Consider the following 26,873-nt stretch of genomic DNA (forward strand, 5'->3'; position numbering starts at 1 on the left):
TCATTTGTGCTGTGCGATAGTTTATTAAATCATATAGTTTGAGTATTCTCGATTCGATAAATAAGTGATTTGTGTGTGCCCTGTAGTTGGCGTAGTGTAAGATTCTCAAGGCTCTTTTTTGGAGAATTAACAAGGGCTGTGTGGAGCCTTTATATGTGTGTCCCCACACCTCTGCACAGTATTGCAGGTGCGGAGAGACTAGTGCGCAGTATAACAGATGAAGTGCTTTTTGATTTAGTATTTTTTGTACTTTCCAAAGTATGGACACACTCCTGGCCAACTTCCTTTTTAATTGTGCTATGTGTGGCTTCCAACTTAACATGTCATCGATAATCACTCCCAGAACCTTATTCTCACGGACCCTCTCAATATTAACTCTGTTTACTTGAATGTTGGGACTGTTGTTGCAGCCTCTTTTCCCATATAGCATGTATTTAGTTTTTCCAAGATTTAATGATAATTTATTTATGTTAAACCACACTTGAAGTTTGGCCATTTCCTGATTTACTGTTTCCACAAGTTGGTTCAAGTCACTCCCCGAGCAGAAAATATTTGTGTCATCCGCGAATACTATTAATTTCAGAGTATCTGACACTTTACATATATCATTATGTATAATATAAACAGCTTTGGACCCAGAACTGACCCTTGTGGGACCCCACAGACTATGTCCAAGCTAGTCGATGTGTTATCACCTATTTTAACATATTGGGATCTCTTGTGTAGATAGCTCTTGATCCACTGCAGTGCTACACCTCTAAGGCCATATCTCTCCAGTTTAGCTATTAAAATATCATGATTAAGATGGTCAAATGCTTTTTTCAGGTCTATGAAAATTCCTATGGAATATTGTTTTTGGTCAATAGCGTCGTAATGATTTCCACAGACTCTGCTAAAGCTTGAGCAGTCGAATGGTTCCTTCTGAAGCCGTATTGGCTGTCATATAACAATTTATGTTTGTTGATGAAGTTGTCGAGCCTATTGTTGAATAGCTTCTCTAGGATTTTTTCATCTTTAATAGAGGAAAATAAAAACAACCCTAGATTTCTTTTCAGTACTGTAGCCAGGCTGACAAAGAGTCACAGCTCTACTGAGCCATGCATTCCTAGAGATCTTAGTAGTAACGACTTTATGAACTTTTTTAATGATAAAATTCTAGCAATCCGCGACAAAATTACTTGCATATTGCCTTCAATTGGAACCGCGTTACCCTCAAACTCAGGAGTTTTAGAACTAGCATTAAGACCTGATATATATTTAGACTGCTTTTCTCCAATCAACCTAAACCAACTAACGTCAACGATCTCTTCTTCTAAACCTTCAACCTGTCTCCTAGACCCGATACCAACCAGGCTACTGAAAGAAGTCTTACCCTTAGTTAGCGCGTCGCTATTAGATATGATCAATGTGTCTTTATTAAAGGAGAAATCCGGTCATTTTTGACCCCATTTCCGTTGTCCTCAGGGTCATCCCGACTTGTGAGAAGCAAAAAACCCGACAAAAATTGAAGTTGCCTAGCCCGAGATCTGTACCTGCCTGGCAGCCTTCCAGACTCGCTCCAATGCTAACCCATTGGGGCACGTTATATCTGCTTTCCTGGGCCTCAGAAAACAATTCCAAGACCTATGCAACACAGGTTGGGTCCGTACGAGACACCACGGTGCTCGTTTAGCTCAAATAGTGTTGCAAAACGAAATAAATATGTGTGTTTTAGCATGAAGTTACTCACCTCAAATCACCCCGTAGACATTAGCAGTAGACAGCCGAGCGCCTGTCGTCCCTCCCAGTCACCACAGAAACGAAAACGTTTTCCACGTAGTTTTGATTTTGTATCCATAAAGAATTGATCAAGCAGTGCAGTCGTCATGTCCGTAATAAATCCAGGAAGCTGTTATGTCCATATGTATGACTATGTTACAACATAGCAACGATAGCTTCAGCTAGTAACGAGCCGGGCGCTCGTCCATCCCACTCACCGCAGAAACGAAAACGTTTTCCTCGTAGATTTTGTATCCATAAAGAAACGATCGAGCTGCGCAGTCGTCCTGTCCGTAATAAATCCATGAAGCTGTTATGTCCATATGTATGACTATGTTACAACATAGCAACGACTGCTTACAGCTAAACAGTAGCCTGGAGCCAAAACAATGCAAGTCTCGCGCAAGTTCCCGTCTGCCGTCCTCACTCTGGAGCTGTTTTCAAGCCAGTACAGTGAAAAATCTTGGACAGTCGCGCGAGGGTCACTTTGATCTCACTCTGTTGATGAGAGACTGCAGTCTGCACACGCGACACGCGACTCCCACTCGTGCTGTCAACACAACTAGCCTACTGAGACTGCGCGAGATTTGTTGTCTTTGTAGCAGGTTCAACTGTCACACAGGCTAAGCAAGCTATGTAGGCTAGCGCTAGTGACACTGTCATATGGACATGACGGCACTGCTCGATGGAAAGAAGTTTGTCACTGTATTGGCTTGAAAACAGCTCCAGAGTGAGGACGTCGGGAGACGGGAACTTGCGCGAGACTTGCATTGTTTTGGCTCTCGGCTACTGTTTAGCTGTAAGCAGTCTTTGCTATGTTGTAACATAGTCATACATATGGACATAACAGCTTCATGGATTTATTACGGACAGGACGACTGCACTGCTCGGTCGTTTCTTTATGGATACAAAATCAAAACTACGAGGAAAACGTTTTCGTTTCTGTGGTGAGTAGGAGGGACGAGCGCCCGGCACGTTACTAGCTGAAGCTATCGTTGCTATGTTGTAACATAGTCATACATATGAACATAACAGCTTCCTGGATTTATTACGGACAGGACGACTGCACTGCTCGGTCGTTTCTTTATGGATACAAAATCAAAACTACGAGGAAAACGTTTTTGTTTCTGCGGTGACTGGGAGGGACGACAGGCGCTCGGCTATCTACTGCTAATGTCTACGGGGTGATTTGAGGTGAGTAACTTCATGCTAAAACACACATTTATGTCGTTTTGCAACACTATTTGAGCTAAACGAGCGCCATGGTGTCTCGTACGGACCCAACCTGTGTTGCATAGGTCTTGGAATTGTTTTCTGAGGCCCAGGAAAGCAGATATAACGTGCCCCAATGGGTTAGCATTGGAGCGAGTCTGGAAGGCTGCCAGGCAGGTACAGATCTCGGGCTAGGCAACGTCAATTTTTGTCGGGTTTTTTGCTTCTAATAAGTCGGGATGACCCTGAGGATAACGGAAATGGGGTCAAAAATGACCGGATTTCTCCTTTAACAGGCTATGTGCCACAGTCATTTAAAGTAGCTGTTTCTATTTCATCCTTACTGACCGCCAGAGGCGGTGCTTAAAGCACTGGATATCTCCACCCCGCGCATGCGCATTTCGAGTACCAATAACAACATAGTCACCTGTGACCCCCACGTGACACCGGGAAGGCTATATCTTCCGGTGTCGTAAGAAGATCTGTTCCTTTTCATCTTCTCGCTGCGCATGTACCGTGTTGCACTTTGTGCTGAGAAGGAAGTTGGAAACTTTTGTTTACAGCTGGCTGCGTGCAGCCTCGTGACGACAGTCGGAGCCGTGGGCAACCCGTCCTCCAGAGGCTGTGGCTAGCTGATCTTCGTCTGAGACCAGACCAGCGTGGAGTCAGGTTTGTGTCGGCGTTTGTTGGTTGAGGCAGTGTTTTCGCTCCCGATCCTAGCACTCGTTGGCCTCCTTGCTCTCAATGTTATTGGTGTCTAACCAATTTGTTTTTGTGTGGCTTGCCGGTGAAAGTAGTGACGCTTTTATTCGACTTCTGTTTGGCAGCAGCGCTTACGCTCGAAGCTAATTATCTGTTGTTTATTATTTACTGGTGAAGGCAGTGTGTTCGCTCCCGCTCCCAGCTCTTGTTTGCCTCATTGCTGTTTGGGGTATCTTACCGGTGGAGGCAGTGCTCTCGCCCCCGCTCCCGGTAACGCTATTATTTGACTTTTGTTTAGCAGCAGCGCTTACGCTCACAGCTAATTGTCCGTTGTTGATTGCTTACTGGTGAAGGCAGTGCTCTCGCTCCCGCTCCCGGTAACGCTATTATTTGACTTTTGTTTAGCAGCAGCGCTTACGCTCACAGCTAATTGTCCGTTGTTGATTGCTTACTGGTGAAGGCAGTGCTCTCGGTCCCGCTCCCGGTAACGCTATTATTTGACTTCTGTTAGCAGCAGCGCTTACGCTCACAGCTAATTACTGTCTGATTATTGATTATTTGCTGGTGACGCCCGCTCCCAGTAACACTATTATTGGCTACCTCTGTGATGGCCCATCCATGTGTCGCCTGTGCGGCTCCTCTTGAGTCTGAGGACGGTCATGACCGCTGCCCTCCTTGCCTCGGCCTCGAACATTTGAGAGAGGGCCTCACTGACAGTGCAGAGTTGGAGCGTCGGGCAACAGCTGACGACCCCTCTGCTTTGACGGGTCTCCCTCCACATCAGTCCCGCCGTTGTCGGCCTCGACATGAGGGAGCTGCGGCCATGGGTGCCCCCCCCAAGAAAAAGGGGAGGGGCGGGCTGTCCTCCCAAGGTGGACGGTTTGGCGGCCGACATGGAGCAGATGAAGGCGCTCCTCCTGGCCCTTCAGCCTGGGGCTGGTCGGGGGCCGGCTGGGCTACAGCCTGACCCCCCCTCGGAGGATGCGCCTGTGCTGGACGATGCCCTGTCGCTGGCGGCTTCGTCTGGCCTGTTCCGTGAGGCTGTTACGGAGGATGACACCTCCCACACATTTGGGGAGGCCTCCTGCTCCTCTGCTCGGAGCTCTCTGCAGGGGGCAGCAGACACCTCTATCGGGGCCATCATGTGTATGGCTCTTGCTCGCCTACAGCTGGATGTGCCACAGACAGACGCGGCTCAGGCTAGCGCCTTTTTCAGGCGCAGCCCTGCCCCGACCGCACTCACTGTTCCTCCTTCAGAGGAGTACTTGAAGGAGCTTCATGCGTGTTGGAGGGACACCAGGGCCTTTTCCCATCCGTCCTCAGACGCCCGGACCTTGGCTGCCATGCATGATGCGGCACAGGTTGGGCTAGGCCGTATGCCACCAGTTGAGCCTGCCATTGCGGCCCTCATTTTGGCTCCTGATGAGGCTTTGAGGCCGGATGCCAGGTGTCCCCGGCCTCAGTGCAGGGTCACGGACGACCTTCTGACAAAGGCCTATGATGCTGCGGCACGCATGGGTCGGATTGGCAATTCCCTTTCCCACCTACTGCTGGGCCTTTCTACCTCTCTGCAGCAGGCGCAGATTGATCTGTTGCTGCAGAGTCTGAGTGATGCCTCGTTACAGGCATTTGCCCTCATGTCGAGGGAGTTGGGGCGCACAATGTCCACCATTGTCCAGGCTCCACGCCAGGTTTGGCTCGCTCAGTCGCCCCTGTCGGAGTCATGTAGGAAGGTTCATCGTGCTGTACCGGTAGAACCTGGGGAGCTCTTTGGTTCTGCTGCCCTGGAGGCGCTGGAGAGAGCTGCCCAGGCTACTCAGACCAGGCAGCGGCTATCCGGTCTACGCAGGAGTGTGTCCGCTCCTAGCAGGCCCAGGGGCCCCTCGGCTGTCCCCCGGCAGGGCTCTCAGCCACCTGGTTACCCTGGTGGCCTGCGGAGGTCTCAGCGGCCTGCTCAGCAGCCTGTTGATGACTTTCGGCCCCCCGGGCGCCTACCTTCCCGGCAGCCTCGTGCCCCGCAGCCTGACCATCCCCCCCCCCCCCCCCCCCCAGAGCCTCGAGAAGCGGGGGGGGCAGGCGCTAGGGCCACGGGGCCGGTCGTCGGATGTTTTTTCCAACAGCAGCTCAGTTACTGGGCTGCCTGTACTTCAGACCCCTGGGTGGTTTCCACCTTAACCCAGGGGTACGAATTGCAGTTCCGACGCCGGCCCCTGGCCTTCAGCCGGGTCAAAATGACTGTTGTCAACGATCCGGCGAAGGCCTTAGCTCTGAGCCAGGAGTTGTCCGCCCTCCTGGCCAAGGGTGCAATCGAGCCAGTGGACCCTCTGCTACACCCCAGGGGGTTCTACTCCAGGTACTTTCTGGTAACAAAGAAAGGTGGCGGATTTCGCCCCATTCTCGACCTGAGGGGACTCAACAGGTTCCTGAAGGTGCTTCCATTTCACATGCTGACCGCGTCAGACACAATTCGTGTGGTGACCAGGGGGGGAGTGGTTCACCACTGTAGATCTAAAGGATGCGTACTTCCATGTCCCAATTGCGTTGCACCATCGATGCTTCCTGAGATTTGCTTTTCGCGGCCGGCATTTTCAGTTCAGGGTTCTTCCCTTTGGCCTCTCCCTCTCCCCGCGGGTGTTCACCAGGGTTGTTTTGGCAGCTCTGGCACCCCTGCAGAAGCAGGGCATGAAGGTTCTGCCATATTTAGACGACTGGCTGGTCTGTGCACCATCCCGGTGTCTGGTGGCCCAGGATACGGCTCGGCTGCTTCAGCACGTGGCCCGGCTGGGCCTGACAGTACATTTTTCAAAGAGTGTCCTGGACCCATCCCAACGGGTAGTATACCTGGGGATGGGTCTGGACTCGGTCACTATGAGGGCGTATCTGTCGCCTCGGCGTGTAAACGACATCCTCCTCCGCCTTCCCCTCTTCAGGGGTGGCAGGATGGTGCCATTCCTTCAGTTCCTCCAGCTCCTGGGCAAACTGACAGCTGCTTCAGCTGTGGTGCCGATGGGCTTGCTGTCTCTGCGCCCACTACAGATGTGGCTGAACAGCCTCCACTTGGACCCCAAGTGGCACGGCTACCGGAAGGTCAGGGTGTCTCGGCGGTTCCTCTTTTCTCTGTCCCCATGGAGACAGAGGTCGTTTCTGTCTGTGGGTGTACCCCTGGGCGCCATTCCATCCCGCCGGGAGATGGTCACGACCGACGCTTGCCTCTCGGGGTGGGGCGCGGTATGGCAGGGCAGGACTGCCCAGGGGCAGTGGCCGGCCCAGCACCACATTCATATCAACGCGCTAGAGCTCCGTGCTGTGCATCTGGCGCTTGTTCACTTTCTGCCTCACCTGTGGGGCAAGCATGTGCTGGTTCGATCGGACAACATGTCCACTGTTGCCCAGATCAACCACCAAGGGGGCACCCGGTCTACACAGCTTCTCCAGGTAGCTCGGAGCCTGTTGACTTGGGCGTATCCCCGTCTGGCCAGCCTGCGGGCAGTTGCTCTGTGGCCACTGTTCTGGAGTTTCTGCAGTCCCTGCTGGATGGTGGTCGCGCTCCTTCCACCTTAAGAGTCTATGTGGCTGCTATTTCTTCCCAACACGAGATGGTCGACGGAGCCACAGTGGGGTGCCACAGGTTGGTGTCCCTCTTCCTTAGAGGGGCTCTGAGGACCCTGAGGGCTCCAGCATGGGACCTGCCCCTGGTGCTGGAGGCCGTGTCCGCTGCTCCCTTTGAGCCTTTGACCCAGGTAGGGTTGAAATGGTTTTCTATGAAGACGGCTTTTCTGCTCGCCATTACCTCTGCGAAGCGGGTCGGGGAGTTGCATGCCCTCTCCGTGGCTGATACCTGCCTGCGGTGGAACCCTGATGGCTCAGGGGTGGTCCTGTGGCCGAATGTGGCGTTCCTACCCAAGGTGCTTTCACGTGCCCATCTTAACCAGCCTATCCAGCTCGCACGCTTTGACCCCCTGTCTGAGGATGGTCAGTCAGAGCTGCTGTGCCCGTACCGGGCACAGCAGCTCTGCAACGTGCGGCAGTCGGAACTGCTGTTTGTGTGTCATAGTGGCCCTTACAGAGGCCGTGCGCTTTCCAAGCAGCGGCTGTCCCACTGGGTTGTGGATGCGATCACGCATGCCTATGGGGCCAGTGGCTGCCCCCCGCCATCCGGGGTAAGGTGTCACTCCACCAGGAGTGTTTCAACATCATGGGCGGCACTAAGAGGGGTGCCCCTGGAGGCGATCTGTGCTGCGGCATCATGGACGTCACCTGGCACATTTGCACGTTTTTATCGCGTCAATGTCGCCGCTCCCCATCCGATGGGTGTGGTCCTGTGTCCAAGCGCTGCTGCCCCCGATGAGTGAGGTGGGTGTTGGATTCTTTGTGACCTTGTTGGTATGGGTCATCCAGTGCTTTAAGCACCGCCTCTGGCGGTCAGTAAGGATGAAATAGAACGAAAGTTACAAATGTAACTACGGTTCTATGAATCCTGGATGACCGCCAGAGCGTCTTGTCACTCAGAATCCGTGTGTTTTCGCGAGAAGATTCTGGGAACAGATCCTCTTACGACACCGGAAGATATAGCCTTCCCGGTGTCACGTGGGGGTCACAGGTGACTATGTTTTTATTGGTACTCGAAATGCGCATGCGCGAGGTGGAGATATCCAGTGCTTTAAGCACCGCCTCTGGCGGTCATCCAGGATTCATAGAACCGTAGTTACATTTGTAACTTTCGAATTAAACCTCTTCTTAAGAAGCCTACTCTAGATCCAGGGGTTTTTATCAAACTACAGACCAATATCAAATCTTCCTTTTCTCTCTAAGATCCTTGAGAAAGTAGTCGCCAATCAACTGTGTGACTTTCTCAACAATAACAGTCTACTCGAGGACTTCCAGTCAGGATTTAGAGTACATCATAGCACAGAGACAGCTCTGGAAAAATTACAAATGACCTTCTTATTGCTTCTGACAAAGGACTGGTTTCTGTACTTGTTCTGCTAGATCTTAGTGCTGCATTTGACACCATTAACCATAAGATTCTAATATGTAGACTGGAAAAATGAATTGGCATCAAAGGAAACACATTAAGCTGGTTTAAGTCCTATTTATCCAATCGATCTCAGTTTGTGCATGTCAATGAAAAATCCTCCAGGCACACTGAAGTTAAATACGGTGTTCCTCAAGGTTCTGTGCTCGGGCCAATTCTTTTCAACTTATATATGCTTCCTTTAGGCAACATTATTAGAGGACACTCTATAAACTTCCATTGTTATGCTGATGATACTCAATTATATCTATCTATCAAGCCTGAAGAAACCAATCAGCTAGTTAAACTCCAGGCATGTGTGGATGACATAAAATCCTGGATGACCTGCAATTTCCTGATGTTAAACTCAGATAAAACGGAAGTTATTGTACTTGGGCCTAAACCTCTCCGAAGCTCGCTGTCTAAAGATATAGCGACTATTGATGGGATTGCCATCGCCTTCAAATACTACTGTAAGAAACCTTGGAGTTATCTTTGATCAGGACCTGTCCTTTGACTCGCATATTAAACAAACCACGAGGACAGCCTACTTGTCATGTGCTTAACATTACTAAAATTAGGCCAATGCTGTCTCAAAAAGATGCAGAAAAACTCGTCCATGCATTTGTTACCTCAGGGCTGGACTATTGTAATTCTTTATTATCAGGCTGCTCTAATAAATCTCTTAAATCTCTCCAGCTGGCACTGCATGAAAAGTGGGATTTTCGTCAGTTAGCGGCCCTGTAAATTCCCGTGGAAGTTCAGGTTTACGACTGCAAACGGCAATTTGCAGGAAACACCGAAAACTGACGTAAATTGCCGGGAATTGACGTGGGCCTTGCTTGGCAGTTGTCCCCCCATGCCCCCCCCCCCTCCCCGTAATCCTAGGGGAGGCTTTAACATGTAAATGAAAATGCTGTGAGCTATACAAATGCAAATCAGGGTAGCAGGGGGAGTTTTCCCCCAGGCGACATTTTTCTGAAAGGTGTTAACTTCATTTCATCTTCATTCAAAGATATAACTTCATTTCATCTTCATTCAAAGATACACAAAACAATTTGCTTCAACAATTACTTTTAATCAGGCTTTGCCACAAAGGTAAAATGTACATTCATGCAAACAACATCACAGTCTCCTAGAGCTCAACCACTGTGCATAGTGGTATGACTACAGTGACCCTTTCTTTGGTCTTGCTTAAATGCACAGTGGATGTGTTAACCACACATCTCCCAGCAATGCGCTCAACAGGCAGAAATGATGCTGGGTATGACGTGTCTGTTCCCTGCAAGCTCCAAACTTCTATTGGCTTTCCATAAAAATGTCTGTCCGGATGGGGATGAAGCCAGGAAACTTGCGCAATAACATGTTTAAATGCAGTACCTTTTGACACAACATTAACAACTATAAACTGCTTTATAATGGCTGGTCGTAGTTCTGCTAGAGGGTCAAGGATGGGTTCATAGATCATAGATCTCGGCTGTGTTAGAAATGCCATACTAACGTCCTACTCGTACTTAATTGTGACGTAAATTTGACTACGTAATGCGTTCACATACAATAGTATGTGAATTTGTGTACGCGAGAAATGCCCGGATGTATACTGCATTGGCAAGAATTTCAGAGTATACAGCGGACCTTGCTAAATCTACTCAACTTCCCAAAATGCATTGCGGCTCGTCTGACTTCACAAGTTTTGGATAATGGCGGACGACTGCGGTGATTCTGGCGACAGCCCGACACAAACCGCGTACACATGTAAGTATACTGTAACATGACTTTTATGTTTCCAGCTGACTTTTAAATCGTATTGATAATGCACCTTACTTTATTGTTGTTGGCATTGTACGTTAACGTTACGAATCGAAGGTCCTGGCAGCCGGCTAGCCTACTGACGCTTATTTACCACAGAGGTTAGCGAGCGCAAGCGAAGCGGAAAATGTGCCGTTTTTACCGACGTTAACTAATAATATAGTGCTTATGTTAAACCGTGGTTATATATTTACTAACGGTGATTAATAACGCCGTGCACCGTTGTCCGTTAAAGGGGCGGATGCAGACACCGGGCGCCTCATTCAGTGGAGGGAACGATGAGGAGACGTTCACGTTCACCGGCAGCAGGAATGCTGCTCTGAGAGGCTTCACTTAAGAAAATGTGGTTTAAATGTTATAATTCTTATATCCAGGACTGCTGGAGACTCTCAGGATGTCCCAGGACTGCTGGAGACTCTCAGGATGATTGCGGTAAGAATATGTTCGGTGACTGCTAGCTAAGCTAAAATTAGCAAAGCAAGCCCAAGCTAAAAGTAGCTTAAAAGCTAATAGTCCAAGCTAAAAGTAGCATAGTAGCCTTGTAAAAGAACAAGAGAGAGGAACCAGTGTAACGTTAAGTTGCTTTGTTAAGTGTACGTTGTTGGTCTTTTACAGGAAGCAGTACGCCGGCTTCACAACTCGGAGACAAATTGTAGGCGCTACGAACCGGAGCAAGGGTACGATTTAAAGAATATGCTTTCATTCTGCTGTATAAGGAAATAGATGCGTTAACAGTAGATACCGATCTTAACTGTTCATTTTGTTTTCACAGACGAACCTCGCCTCATAACGAAGCTGTGACCTCTTACTTGCTCGGAGCTTTGTCCGCAAGTCCGGATTTCTATGACGCTGATAGTGACGCCATTGTGTGTAAGTAACTTTTACTGTTTTCTTCTTCCTTGTTTTAATTTTACTGTGACTTAAGTTTTCTTATTCATACCACTCATTTAATTGTTTTCCAGCTGCCTGTAAGACATACTATGAAACGGTACGCAAGAGCTTCAGACACACACAGCCTGATCTCGCATCGCAGGCGGAAGCTGTGAAGACGTCAGCTTAGTGTCGTTCCAGGAGAAAGAGGGTAAGACTTATTAGATTTATTAGATCCGTTTTTGGTCAATGTGACCAAACCTACCTAAACCTATTTTTCAGGTGCATTAATAGATGTGTTGTGTCCATGCGCAGTGCATCGCGCAGTACTGATTGTCTTTATTGATTGTTTTACAGCTGCTGGAAGCGAGACGGAGTGTGCTTGCTGGCGATGAGGCGGACCGTTGGAAGTGCGCCACCACAGACTGATGAGGAGGACGGCGTCGTTGGCGGGGCGTCTGGATGTATTGTGCGACAGCCAGGAGCTCACCGAGCTCTGTGCGACTCTACAGTCGCGATTAGAGAAGACTCCCAAGTACAGGGCCACGCACCGCAGGCGGCTGTAAAATTGACCAAATTCGGACAGAATGTCGCCAGTTCATTTGTTTGTTGTGTGGGCAAATTTGTAAAGTTGTGTGTTGTGTTGTCAATAAAGCTCTTTCTTTGAATACTTCCTCCTGGCAATTTTTCCTTTCCTCAATAAATTCATTCATATTTATATTTATAAATATATAAATAAATCAAAATAAATATGTGTGTGTATATATATATATGTATAAATATACATATATGTATATACATATATAAACATATATATATATATGTGTATATATATATGTGTATATATGTATATATATATGTATATATATATATATATATATACAGTGATAGATCTGCTAACCAATCACTAGTGATTATTCTTGTTTAAAAGACCCAGTGTGACCAATAGTAACACATCTGCCAACGGGGGTTGGCTTTACATTTATAATGACCAGATCTGCCAACCAATCACGAGCGATTATACTTGTTTAAAACTAGTGGTTTCATCCAATCCTGAGTGAGGATATTCAAGCCATCTCTGGCCAGGCGCGGTTTCGCTGCTATTCATATGCTAATTAGAGCCTTCGCTGTGGTTCGTTTCCGACAATTTTCGGCACAGACGAACGCGGCGTTCGCAGCCTGTAAATTGTCGTTACCTCCCGAAAATTAGGGAGATTTCCGGGCGTTTACAGGGACGAAAATCCGACTTTTCATGCAGTGTGGTCCAGAATGCTGCAGCTCGTGTTCTGACTAAAGCCAGAAGAAGGGATCACATTTCTCCTGTATTAGCTTCTCTGCACTGGCTGCCAGTAAAATCTATTTCATGTTTCTGTTTCATGTTTTTACACACTTCTTGCGAAAGGATTGCGCCTCAAGTGGCCACAATTGTGTTAGTAAATCTAGCCCTGAATGTCTTTTGAATGCCTTCCGTATCTCTGAACTGATTCCTACTGTGGGCTTAATTTACACAACAGATACCTTTTCAGGTACTTCCTGAAAGTATTGTCTCGTATGCCGTAGATGATTGGACTAATGGATCGTGGCAGGACCTGTACAATAATATAACAAGCAAACAGGGAGTCTGGATAATTCTTCAGGAACCATTGTAACAGTGCCTTTTTTAACAGGGGTACTGCGTACGTTGCCATACACAGCAGCAGTTGAAACCCATGGAGGAGGATTGTATTTCTGGCCTTTTTTGCATCTTTGCTAGCTGTTTGTGCAATGAACAGAATTCTGAAGTAAGTGTAAAAGATAGTGATCCAATCTATGAGTAAAAACACTATGTATGTGATATCTCTCTTCTTGATGATGAGGGGATGTGGGAAGACGTTTTGTCTGAGACAGAAAACTCTGGAATGAAAGAAGTCCAGCGGTTCTGTGGCTAAGGTGATAAATAGGTCAGGAATAACAGACGTCATGCTTGTCACCCAGATTAAACGAATCAGCATTAATGTTCTTTTGACGGTACAGATCTGCACGTGACGTAGGGGGATGCAGACGGCGATGTAGCACTCCACCGCCATGCAAGCCAGGTTTAGAGGGGTGTTTTCAGTGGTGAAAAGAGCGAGCAGGATGATGATGCAACAACTGGAGACATTTATTTTGTGTACGATGTAGCTGATGATAAACAGGATGCAAGTAAGCGTCACTTGGATCATATCATTGACCACCAGGTGGATAAAAAGGATGTAACGTGGATTCATGTAGAAGATCTGGAGAGTGGGAAGAAAAACACAGAGGAAGGGAGAAAATATTTGAAAAACCCAGAAGTCTGAGGTCAGAGCACTTGAAAAATAGACATTATATGTTAAAAAGTTAAACAGTGGATTCAAACTGCTCTGTGTTTGTCAATTATCAGTCATTTACATTTGACAACTTTCTAACATCAACCGCTGCTAAATACCTTGAACTCATTCACATTGTGATTTTCATTTAGAGACAAGATCAGCTTCTTGCCTGGTTCAAGACTTCTGAATTGTGCAGTGTTTCATAAAGATCTGTAGTTGTGCTCATGTATTGCTGACAAAGTTGGAAAAGTATTTGCATCTGCTAAATGCCCTAAATTTGGAAAGCTAATCAACCAATCTATTATTGATGATGTAGTGGACTCTTCATTGAGGTTAATTAAGTATATAATTTGCTAGGACTTGTGGGGTTGTGGTGATAATCACAGTGATCAGCTCTGAGCTGCTAATGGTAAGTAGCAGTGGGCTTTAATGCTTCCAACGCTCCGACAATGTCATCTTCTTGTCCGTTGGACCTCCCCAAGAGTGCACTGATCACTCTCTTTGACCTCAAAAATGTGGCACAGCACCTCATAGACTGGTTGCTTAGGGATCTATCTTTTTTGTTTGTCGACAGCTTCCAATACAGTTTCTGCTCACTTCTTCAGTAAAGGTTTCATTAGTGCCTACATATCAAAGAATACTAGACCTGGTGTTTGGAGAAGGCGTAAATGAGACCGGCATTGATGTAGTTGATGAAGATCCCGAGAACCACAACAATCACATTCTTGGTCACAGCTTTAGCAAGGGAGTCTCGATATGGTAAAACCACCGTCACATTGGCAGATGACACAATCATCTCTAGAAAATGAAAAGAAAAATAGTTATTGATATTATTATGATGATTATAAGCTATAAGTAGATATTCAAGGATCCACTGATATCTTCTTTTCGGGGCAATAACAAATATCCATCCATCCATCGATACAGTAAAACCACTGTGACATTGGCAGATGATGCATTCATCTCTTGAAACTGAAAATAAAAAAATATTATTATCATGATTAAATAACAAACAAATATTTAAGGGTTGACTGATATGTTCTTTTCAGTCCCAATAAAAAAATAATTCATTCGGTTTCCTGTCTAAGGCCAGGTATCAGGGAGAGCATTCCAGATGTCCTCCTCCCCAGCAACACTTTCCTCTTGGGGGACCCTGAAGCCTTCCCAGGCTACATGAGATCTAAAGTATAATCCCTCCAATGTATTTTTGGTCTTCTCCAGGGCGTCTTCCAAGTTGGACTTGCCCAGAAAACCTGTAAAGGGAAGCGTCCAGCGGATATCTTTATCAGGTTGCCTGACCCACCTCAACTGGCCCCTTACCTTCCAGGTGCCTGAGCTCCACAGCCTATCTTTTAACCTATCCGAGTCTCACCACCATCGGATCGATGTTTCTCATGATGGTGAGTCGAGGTGACAATTTCTTGGAGTCGAACCATAGAGGGATTTCTTGGGGTGGACAACCACATTTTTCTGGCCAACTTGGTAAGGGGTAGCATGGGAACGATGTTGGATGGCAGAGGTGGTGTAGCATTCAACAGGGCCGAGGAAGCTTGTGCCTTAGTCCAGGTTCAGCAGCTGCGAATGAAGGCCTGAAGGGGTGGACAGGTGACCTCTTCTTCTGCGGTGGTGAAGAGAGGTTGGTATTCATAGGCGCACTGGAAGGGGCAGGTTGTACCAGGATGAGGGGTTCTGCAAAGCCTTACAACAGAGAAGCATCTCCATCTCCGTCTCGATTGCAGTAATCGAGACGGAGCATCTCCATCTCCGTCTCGATTACTGCAACTCTCTCCTCTTCGGTCTCCCTCACAAGTCTCTCCATAAGCTTCAACTGGTTCAAAACTCTGCTGCACGTGTCATTACCAAAACTCCTTCTTCCCACCATATCACCCCCATCCTACAGCAACTTCACTGGCTTCCAGTTGCACTCCGAATACAATTCAAAATCCTTCTGTATACTTTCAAGACTATCCACAACCTCGCCCCTCCGTACCTGTCTGACCTTCTCCACGTTGCCACTCCAGCACGTTCCCTCAGATCTTCCTCCTCTCTCCACCTCACTGTGCCCCCTGCTCTCCTCAGCACCATGGGGAGCAGAGCTTTCAGTCGCTCTGCTCCCCGACTCTGGAATTCTTTACCATCTCACATCCGTAATCTCACATCTCACATTGACTCTCTCCCTCTTTTCAAAACAAAACTCAAAACCCACCTGTTTAAAATTGCTTATCCACTCCACCACCTCTCACCCTAACATTTTATTCTGCACAGTTTTATTTATTTGTTCTTTTCATTATTCATTTTTACTGATGTTTTTTTTTTTAATTCTTTTTTGTTTATTCTGTGCTCTTGTGTTTTGGTATTTATTTATTGATGATTTATTTTGTGTTTTTGGTGCTTGATGATTTTAACTGCTGTACAGTGTCCTTGAGTGGCGTGAAAGGCGCTTTCTAAAATAAAATGTATTATTATTATTATTATCTCCTCCGCCTGGCTATTGGGGGTGGAACCAGGAGGACAGACTTACAGTGGCCCCGAGCTGAGTGCAGAACTTGAACTGTGGTCCTCGGTCTAAGACCACGTCAACAGGGAGACCATGGAGATGGAAGACATGGAGGAGGATCAGGCTAGCATTCTCTTTGGCCGAGGGGAGTTTAGGCAGGGACACAAAATGGGCCATCTTACTAAAACGGTCCACAATACTGAGGCTGGTCTTTTTGCAGTCAGATGTATGAAGTAGTGCTGGGCGGTATGACCAAAAATGTATATCACGGTATTTTTCAAAATGATATCGGTTTCACGGTATTTGACGGTATTTTTTTTTTCAAGCACGACTGGGTGTTAACCTAATTTTCTAATAATTTAGAGAATAATTACTGCAGTAAATTGGCTTGGACTGACATATTTTAATGTCATAAGGAGTGAATATTGTAGAAAAACATTAATGTCCACACTAGCATTAATGATGTGAAGGAATCAGAATGCATGACTGTTGCAGTCAAAATACAGAACCCTTTATTGTTTTGCAACTTGAAAAAACATCTTTTGTAAACCAACTGGCTACACAATGTAAACAATACGTCTCCTGTAACTGCAATATGAAGACTTCTTTATCCACTGGACATCAATTAAGGCAACATCCATAAATAATATTGAAACAAATAAATTAAAAAAATAAATAGTTCCACAGTTTGCTTTTCTTGTCGTAGGCAGTCCCCCTAGCAAACGCGTCTTTGAGTGACATTTGACTCGTCTCTTCTCCCGCAGTGCGAACAGCGGCTACAACTTTAGCCCGACGGCATTTGCAGAATATTGTTGTTTGTTCGACGTCGATTTTTTAAAGCCGAAGAATTTCCAAACAACAGACACGGCTCCTCTTTTCGGCACAAGTTCTTCTGTTTCATTGCTTGCTCGTTCGGAACTTTCGGCGAAAGTTTCGGCGAAAAAAAGAAATGGATAAACACGGCGAAAGTTTCGGCAAAAAGAAAGTTTCGGCAAAAAGAAACTTTCGCCGTGTTTATCTATTTTTTCACCGCATCTTACGCTCAACACAGGCTGTGCTCTCGCATGCTGCTTGTTTGGTGCAGCTGCTAAACAGCCCCCTCTCAAACAATGTCCGGCGGCGCGACGTTCCGCCGCTCTGCGTTCCCGACGTTCATACGCTACACACTCACCGGTATTGGGGTATATGAAAAATGCATATCATAAACAAAAGAAACACCGGTATTCGGTATGAACCGGTATACCGCCCAGCACTAGTATGAAGGCCTGTTACAAAGCCCATGGTCACAAAGACACTTTCTGTTTTCATAGCACCCCAAATCTAACTAATCAAGATCCAGGTGGCTGTTTAATCCAAATTAAGGTGCTGCAGAATTGCAGAGATTTTTTTTTTTTAATTACAATATTTTTTCAGTGTCCCTCATATTTAGTCCACCTTTTTAAAACATAACCAGGGGTCCAGGGAAAGAAGCTCTTTCTAATCTATATTTTGAAGAAAAATATGCGTAATATCTGTGTGTCAGAAATTGTCAGTGTATATCAGAAATTGTACCCAATAAATGCAAATTAGAAAAAAGACAAAAATGCGTTAAAAAAGCACATTGTTATAAGAATTTTGTGAATTTTGTGATGACTACACAGACAAGGACTACGTGACGATGACTACTGTTAAGAATTTTGTATAACCTTGTGTCTTAGGTATGAATAACCTCATGTCTTAGGTATGCCAAACTATTGTCTGGGACCTTGTGAACATGATGTCTTGGTCTACACGAATGTTTACTGTCAATGACGCATCATCTCCTGTGCCTTTAAAAGACTCAAGTCACAACACTGATTTGAGCACTTTCTCTGTAGCATCCTCACACGTTGTTGCATTGTTACTGCTCCTCTTGTACAAGATTAAAGTCAGACGTCGACTTTACTTATGTCTCCGATCTCCTCCTTGGGTGAATTTATTCGTTTACGGACTAATTCTTTTAACACACATAAAGCAGCGGATCAAGGAAAAGGTACAGTACAACGGGGCACAACTGAGGATAACCGGTTGATTCCACCAAAAATTAATGTCTAGTAATGTGCAGCAAAACCTTGAAATGAATCGAAATAATGATGTCACCACCAGCAAGAGACAAACGACTACAGACAATCGCTGCAGGCATGGTCGGTGTTCTGCAGGGAACCTCCAACGTTCCACCCAGACCTGAGACATCCAGACCTGAGACATCCAGACCTGACACACCCAGACCTGAGACATCCAGACCTGACACATCCAGACCTGCGAAATCCAGACCTGAGACATCCAGACCTGACACATGCAGACCTGAGACATCCAGACCTGCGACAACCAGACCTGAGACATCCACGTCCACGACCACACATGTTCTCAGGAAAATAAAAATACCTGAGCAAACAGTCCCAGATAAACCCATCCATCCATTTTCTACCGCTTATCCTGTATTTAGGGTCGCGGGGGGGCTGGAGCCGATCCCAGCTATCATTGGGCGAAGGCAGGGTACACCCTGGACAGGCCGCCAGTCTATCGCAGGGCCGACATGTAGAGACAGACAACCATTCACTCTCACATTCACACCTGTGGTGGAAATCAGTTTATGATCACTTGATGAGAAATAAGAATACAACTCCTAACAGCGCTTTTAGTAATTTATTCTATAAAGAGTCCAAAACAGGCTAGCAGTCGCTACAGACAGACTGTAAACAGACAAAGTCTAATAAGTCAAAGCCCTCGCAAACAGGGTGTCCAAGCAGACCGCATCACCGACATACAGCTTCAGAGCAAACTATCTGGCCAGATAGGGGCAGACTCCTTAAGATTCTGACCAAGTCTTCCGTCTTGAGAAGGGCTTTTTATACAGTTGTTTGTGATGTGTCATCAGAGAAGCATTGTTCCGTTGTTTGTGTAGACGGAGAACTTTGTCCAGCATGTGGTGTTTGAACCACTCATCAGCGTCTAAAGATCCATATTGACTTGCCAGCTGTGCTGGTGTCACAAGATGCATTTCACAACTCATGTAACACATGACATGACATAAGTGCAGAATACAGGTTACCTCATGACACACATGGAATAATATGAGTTAAAACTACTCAAACTACTAATTATACTATAATGAACTACTAAATGAAAAATTCCCATCACAACACCTACGGGCAATTTAGAGTCACCAATTAACCTATCCCCATGCATGTCTTTGGACTGTGGGAGGAAGCCGGAGAACCCAGAGAGAACCCACACTTACACATGCAAACTCCACACAGAAGGAACCCGGGCCGACCCGGGAATCGAACCCAGGACCCTCTTGCTGTGAGGCGAGAGTGCTACCCACTACACCACCGTGCAGCCCCTCAGATTAACCATTCACTAAAAAATAATAAAGAACACAAAAACGGAATTGTTCCAGGTTGCGTTGATTATTTATTTTCTCACTTTTATTTACAATTAATTTCAACATAATGTAGATCAAGTACAGTAACTGTATTATTGCATGGCTGCTTGATCTGAAACGCTGGATCATTTCTGGTTTGCATGATTGAAAAAGTATGATTTGTGTGGTGCTTCCTGGTTTAGACCTGCTTTTGAGAGGCAAGAATTTATGCTGCAAAATAGAGGTGTGCTCTTACCGGCAGTTTTTGTAAATACCGGGGAATATATGATTAGGCGCAATTAATGCTTATCCTCCCATCTTTTTGCAGGGAACTCCCACTTTCCCCATGACCCTCCCACGAGCGCATATTGAAAGCACTACTTGCCTCTTTCCGCTCATGTGTCAGGCAATCTGCACTTTTACCCAAGTGCACCCTGTTTGTAAATACTTTTCCATGTTTTTATACGCTCATTGCAAACAGATTGAGCTTCAATTGGGCACAAATGCGTTAGTTAATATAGCCCTTAGTGTCAGCGACCTGCAGTTGCATAGAGGCAGCCGACCAAAACATGTTGGCACTCACACCTGCTCGGTGCCTCTCTGTGTAGCTCGAGAAAAGGAGCCTATCCCCTCTCCAGGAGTTTGATTCCAGAACCAGTGCTATGAATGGAAGTGAACTGAACTATATATAGGTGGTATTGCCCCATCTCCCGCACCAGCCCCCTTTCCTTCTGTGCCAGAGAGGTAGGTCCAGAGAGCCATTATGAGATGGCTGGGATCAGTATGCTGAGGTCTCTGCCTTTGCCAACCACCCAACTCACACCGTACCCAACCCCAGTGTCTATTCCTGTGAGTGATGGGCCCACGGGTAGGCATTTCCATGTAGGGGAGACCGGGGATGGTTGTAACAAGGGCATGGTTGTAACAATACCACTTTCACCCATAAGGGATGTCATTAGAGCCATTTAATCAATTCCATGTGTAACTACTTCCTCACTGACCTTGCATGTGGATTTGCTGTGGAAAAAAGTGTGTGGGTTTTGTTGGGGTTGTAGCAGGAGCAGATTTGGTTATCAACAGTTAACTATCAATATCAATATGATTATCGGTATTAATAATTATATTTAATATATTATTAAATTCCTAACTATTCCTCGCAGCGTTCAGGGGCGGAGCCACTGGCGTCCGATGGAGTAGCGAGAGAGAGAGAGAGAGAGAGATAGCCGTATGTAGCCACCAGATGTAGCTATGTCCCTAGCGTCCGCCGGGAACAGCTGGCTTAGGACACGTGTGTGCGGCGTGTATGTGTGTGTGTGTTAGCGGGACACGAACAAAGATAGAGAAAATGCGCGAGCGATATTCCGAGGCCCAGAAGCCGTGCCACTATCACACGGGCTCGCGTGAATGAACTGGCGTTTATTCCGCGAGACCGGTCTTTTAACTGATAGTAGAGGCTTTCTGAGCTCACGAATATGGCGGAGGTTAGTCGAAAACACTGTTACAGAAATCAACCCAGCTGCGTGGGTACACGATCAGCATTCACATACAGCAGCACATGAACAAAACGGACTCGGCGATCCGCGATCAGAACTTAAAACACATTAACAAGAATTACAAGCATGTCCTACACTATCGAATCTCTGCTTCTGCCCAGACAAATAGCCTCTTACTTTGTCGATGTGAGATGCGTCGATGTGAGGGTTTCCGTCCCGTGCGGCGATGGCTTTCCTTGACGCCGGCAACGGACAGTAGTTCGTGGGGCGCTCTTTCAGCGCCGGATCCAATTGGTTGAAGAAAACCGTTAGTTATTCTTCCTTCTGCAGGGAGATGATGAACAATCGCGGGGCTCGGCGATTTAGACAGCTGATTTCAGACAAAGACGGGTCGAGTTATCCGTTCTGCTGGCAGCTGGGACGAAGAAAGTTTTTCTTCTTACCGCGGGGAACGGGAGAGTCGCGCTGTCGCGGTGGTCTCCTCGGGATCCAAAATGATAAACAAAAGAAAAATAAAACGAGTAGAGAAAAAGAGGGGAAAACAGTCTGTTGCTCGTCCAGCGAGTTTGGGGGAAAGACTGCGGCCTAGGACAAAGGGAAACGCTGCAGACGTAATCTTCACCTCCTGGCGTAACGCGAGTTACTTTGGAGAGAGGTAATTTTCTGGTGGCCGCGGGATTTATAGCTCACGGCTGGTCCGGGGGACCCCCTGGAGTCCCATGCAGTGGCCATCCAATAGAGCGCCAGCGGTGTGACGTCAGATCTCGTGACCAGGTGGAGGTGACACTAAAATGGTGGTTGTAGTTTTTTATCTCCTTTGTCCCATTGTCTGGCTGCATTGTGTAGGCTTTGTAGGCCGCATTCTGTAGTCCTAACGGTTAGGTCCCAACAGTTTTAAAGACCCCCCCAAAAAATCAGGTAAGAAACTAATATTTTGGACCAAGTTTATATTTTGATTAGTACTAACACTGTTGAAGTTTGAATTATGAAACTTATATTAGATTGAAGAGTAGGTTCTAAGCTAAAATATGAGTCATTTCTACACTACACTAATTTTAAGCTATCATGCTAGTACAACTAGCTAAACAATGGATGATAGGGGTGGGGAGGGTTGTAATTTATTTTGTGGTTTGGTCTCAGTTTTTAATTCTTTAACCTTATTGTTACAATTCACCCCGGGTTGTGTTACAACCTACCCCGGTAGTGGGGTAGGTTGTAACAATAGCACTCCTTGCATTTGAGATTAAATATTTTATTATATGATATAGTTGGACCCACTTCCAGGACCCACTCCCCTTCCAGGCCTTGCTCCAGAACGGGGCCCCGGTTTCCCTTTTTGAATAGCTGCAGCTCATATACCTCTCCACCACATTCAGGTGGATAAAATATCTAGATATAACCGACATTTGCAACCAATATTTTCGACATTGCAGGGCAGGAAAAATAAAAATGTACCATAACACAACTAACTGCCTTCAAACATGTTTAATTAAATGCTGTAAAACATCATTTTTACTTCACTTTTAGATATTTTCCTTAGTGGAGAGAAAGAGAGACAGAGAGAGAGAGAGAGAGAGAGAGAGAGAGAGAGACAGACAGAGAGAGAGAGAGAACAGCAATATGACACATCTGACATTTTCAGTTAAAGCAAGGACTTGAGTAAATCAAGAATTATTTCAGAATGGTCCATTTGCTAAGAGATGGACATCATCAGAATGCATTGTGATTCATTTTCATTATCAATTCATGTATTGAATTGCAAAATAGCGACCCTGTGAAGGTTAATCTTCTCTTCAGATAAATTATATTTGCAATCAAAAAACACAGAGCTTAGAAGAATTACTCTAGTTTCAAATACAATCCATCCATCCATCCATCCATTCATCATCAGCCTCTTATCCTGTTCAGGGTCAGGGACAGTGTTAACCACCACATCACCGTGCGCCACGGTTCAAATACCAATGTAACAAAAAACAAGAAACACATTTGAATGTTTAGAGCCAGTCACTAAAAACATGAAATCAATATGTGAGAATTATAGCTTTTAACAATGTAGTTATGTAACTAACATGCAGTAAATTTCATAACCTTTAAGCTACTCTATCTCAGTAAATTTTCCAATCTTAAAGAGCATCAGCACTAACTGGTGGATTGCTGTTTTTAACAATCAACTTCTTTATCGGAATATAATTATATCATCATCAACAGGAGACAGGAAAGGAGATAAATCCAAAATGACATATTACAGCTAAAGGTAGTTCCATGATTTTTTCCCCCTCTCTGATTGTTTGATGGATCTAGACACAGTTGGACATTCAAAACTGCTGTGAGTTAGTCAATTTCTATGGCTAGTGCTGCATAAAGCAGATTTTCCAGGTTCTCCTCCTCCCACAGTCCATAGACATGCAGGTTAATTATTGACTCTAAATGTCCTACGTGTGAATGGTGTCTGTCTGTAAGTGTCAGCCCCATGATGATGGCTCAGTTGTAGCCTGCCTTCACCCATTGCTGGCTACCAGTGATAAAATATCAGTCAGAGCCATCATGGTGCTACTTACGTTTGCATGTAGACCTGGACACCAACAACATGGCTCCAGGAAATCTCAAACTTTATATGTGGCATGATGGCGAACGTCCCACGATTCCTTGGTGTGTTCCATGTACACGTGTGGGTAGGAGGTATGTGTCTGTATGTGTTCTCCAAATTATTATTACTATTTGCTTCAGTTTTAATAATGAAACAATTTAGAAAATTAAGGGTTATATTTCCATGTTCAGTGCTGGGACTTGAAAATACAACTCCAATGAATGCTGAAGAGGATAGTAACTTACTGCTTGAGTGAGATGTCAGCGTCTATTACATCTTCACAGGCTTCACTTTAAACAGAGCTTAGGTGTCATTAAAAATGATTTTTTCTTGTGGTCAATCATATGTCACATTAAGTCAGTGACATCTTTAGAAATTCTTAAAGGGGCCATATTATGAAAAACAGGTTTTCTGTGGTCTCTACACCTATAAACTGGAGAACAGCGGAGAGCCAGCGCAGGCCGACAGCGGAGAGACAGCTGAGACTGCTGTCGGACTGCTTCAGTAACGAGGGTCAGTACAAAGCTGGCTTTGCCTTGACACTGACCCTCCTAAAAGGATCTGTCCCAACCATACGGGACCCAGCAACTTCACCTGAGCCACATAGGCGAGCAATAGCGATACAACCACCATAAACATGATAGGCGATGACAGACGGAGCTCATTAGCATTTAAAGGTGCAGACAGAAGCAGCCTGTTCTCAGCAGAGCTCATTTGAGCAACTTTTAGACAGCTGAAATTCAGGACCACGGATGGGTTTGGGGCAATGCATATCGAAAACAGTGTTGTTGGACCTCTGACAGCTGTGTGAAATTGATGAAAAACAGTATATGTCCCCTTTAATATTCAAGATGTTAAAGCCACAACCATATAATCAAAAGATGATATCAACATTTTTTACATTTCAAGACATATTGAGGTTACATTAAAGGCATAGTAGGTAATTTGAAAGAGACTTTGACTTTGAACGCATCCAGAACTGAAAAAGTCCCGCCCCAGAACGCCCCAACGAGTGCTTGAGATTAGCAGCATTAGTGCGTGAAATCAGGAAGTAAGCATTTATCAGACATTTAAAAAAAATGTGTGAGCGGCTGAAATGTCATAAATAGACACGGTGCCGGTTGTGAACGGTGGCAAAACTATGGCAGAAGTACAACGCATCCTAGTGCTGAACCAAAGACGTCGGCGTCCTCGCAGCCGTTTTGTTGGAATACATAATTTCATAAGGATAAACTTCAATCCCATGGATATATTGACTGACGCGGCTATATTGCAGAAGTTCCGACTACAACGGCAACAAATACGCCAGTTGCTTGACCTGATCGGGCCCACGCTTGCCAGACCAACGCCTCTGAACTTTGCACTGACTCCTGAAGTCCAGCTGCTGGCAGCGCTGCGTTTTTACGCAGTAGGTAGCTTTATTGAAGTTGTGGGGGATGGCTTTGGTCTGAGTAAGGCTTCAGTGTGGGGATGTGTCCATGAAGTCACCAACGCCCTTTTGCGCCACGCCAGGGATTTCATAAAAATACCTGCCACTCGCCAGGAGGTCCAGGAGGTGCACCAGGGCTTCCATGCGCTCGCTGGAATCCCGAGGGTCATAGGCGTGGTGGACAGAACACTGCTCCCTATAGCCAATCCATCCGTGCTCGACCAGGCCTTCATTTCAAGAAAAGGTTACGCGGCCATCAATGCACAGGTGTGGGTGGACCACAGAGGGCTCATCCTCGACCTGGTGGTGAAGTGGCCTGGCAGCACCCATGACTGTTTTGTCTGGGCCAAATCTGCGGTGGGTATGGACGCAGCGACCGGTGCAAATCCGCGCACGCAGGCTGAGGAAGCTTTTAATGCCGCGCATATTCAAACCCGCCTAATTGTTGAGCGGACAATTGGCATATGGAAGCTGCGCTTTCGGTGCCTCCATAGGTCCGCAGGAGGACTGCGCATGAAGCCCCACAGCTGTTGCGCAGTAATGGTGGTGACCGCCATGCTCCACAACATGGCAATTCGTGGAGGCGCACTTTTGCCGGAGGAGGAGGAGGACGACGATGAGGAAGAAGAGGGAGACGAGGAAATAGGGGTCCCCAATCCTCACCGGGCTACACTACACGCTGCCGGGTTTGCCTCAGTTATTGATTGCAAATGTTTTTGGTTAACTTTTTTTAACTTGTTTGCTTTTTTGCCGTGTTCGTTGACACGTTTTTCCTTTGTTTGTTATGGAAAATATTCTCATTTTGTTCTTAATACACTTTCAAGTGGCAAACCTCTCTCTTGTGATTGCATGTATTGATTTATTGTAAAGTATTACGTTTCCTTAATACCTGAGCCTAGCCTATGTCTTTACAAAAACATTTTTAAAAATGCATTATTTTGAATGAGATTTCATACGGCACTTTGTCCCTGCATTTGTGCAACCTTCTGTTCTTAAAAATGAAGTGCCATACACATGCAAGACAAATATAATACAGTGGTTTTCCCTACAAACAAGCAATCAGCTGATCTGACCAAACATGACAAACAATGTAATTGATGTGCATGGGTTTTTATTGTCTCCTCCACTCCCCCACACACGCACACACATTGTGACGGACTATGGCTGTTCAGTGTCTGTAAAAGATAAAAATCCAAAATTAGATTGTTTGCCAACTGGGATGAACTCAAGCACATCAGAATGAATAAACCAACAACAGGCTTACCTTCAGGTGCCAGGTAGACAGGGACAGAGATGGCGGGTCTCTGGAACTGGGCCTCAGCCAGCGCATGCTGCTTCATCGCCAAGTCCAGCTTGGCCCTCTTTAGTTGTAGCGCCTGGCGTGAGATGTCATTCGCAATTTAACATTTTTGGTCAATTGCGTTCAGCACCACCAACTTCTCCTTCTTGATTTGGATTAGCTCCTCGCGGCACCGGCAGGATGTCAGCCGGCGTCTCGAAGGGGGTGGTGTGCCTGTGCCTCGTGAGATGGTGCTGCTGGCGGGGGAGGAGGTTGCTGCCGCCCGGTCCTTGCCCGGTTACCATCAAAGCTGGGGATGGTGATCGCCTTGCCAGAGGCCGCGTCGCAGCTGGGGATGGTGATCACCTTGCAGGAGACCGCATCGCGGCTGGGGATGGGGATGTTCTGTCTGGAGAGATCCTGGTAGCTGGGGCTCGTCTGGCCTGCGTGCGTCCAGCATCACCTCTCAGGTCGGTGCCCCCCACGATCTCATCACAGGAGGTCTCTC

The 26,873-nt window shown here is 46.3% G+C and overlaps 2 protein-coding genes across 2 annotated transcripts in view; both read right to left on the reverse strand.

The window, feature by feature from the left end:
* LOC311021324 (odorant receptor 131-2-like) overlaps positions 1 to 26,873 on the reverse strand; it is a gene marked incomplete at its 3' end in the record, with an annotated part of 247,803 nt that overhangs the window by 215,455 nt on the left and 5,475 nt on the right. The gene's annotated exons all lie outside the window — the stretch shown is intronic.
* Positions 12,853 to 14,491, reverse strand: LOC311027247 (odorant receptor 131-2-like; the record flags this gene model as incomplete). Its single annotated transcript, XM_084031176.1, has 2 exons — positions 12,853 to 13,620; positions 14,342 to 14,491. The coding sequence occupies 2 exons, from the start codon at positions 14,489 to 14,491 to the stop codon at positions 12,853 to 12,855; spliced, it is 918 nt and encodes a 305-aa protein (XP_083887302.1).

The sequence above is a fragment of the Eutrigla gurnardus genome (genome assembly GCF_963514095.1).
Source record: "Eutrigla gurnardus genome assembly, chromosome: 2".
In the NCBI taxonomy this organism is placed as follows: Eukaryota; Metazoa; Chordata; class Actinopteri; order Perciformes; family Triglidae; genus Eutrigla; species Eutrigla gurnardus.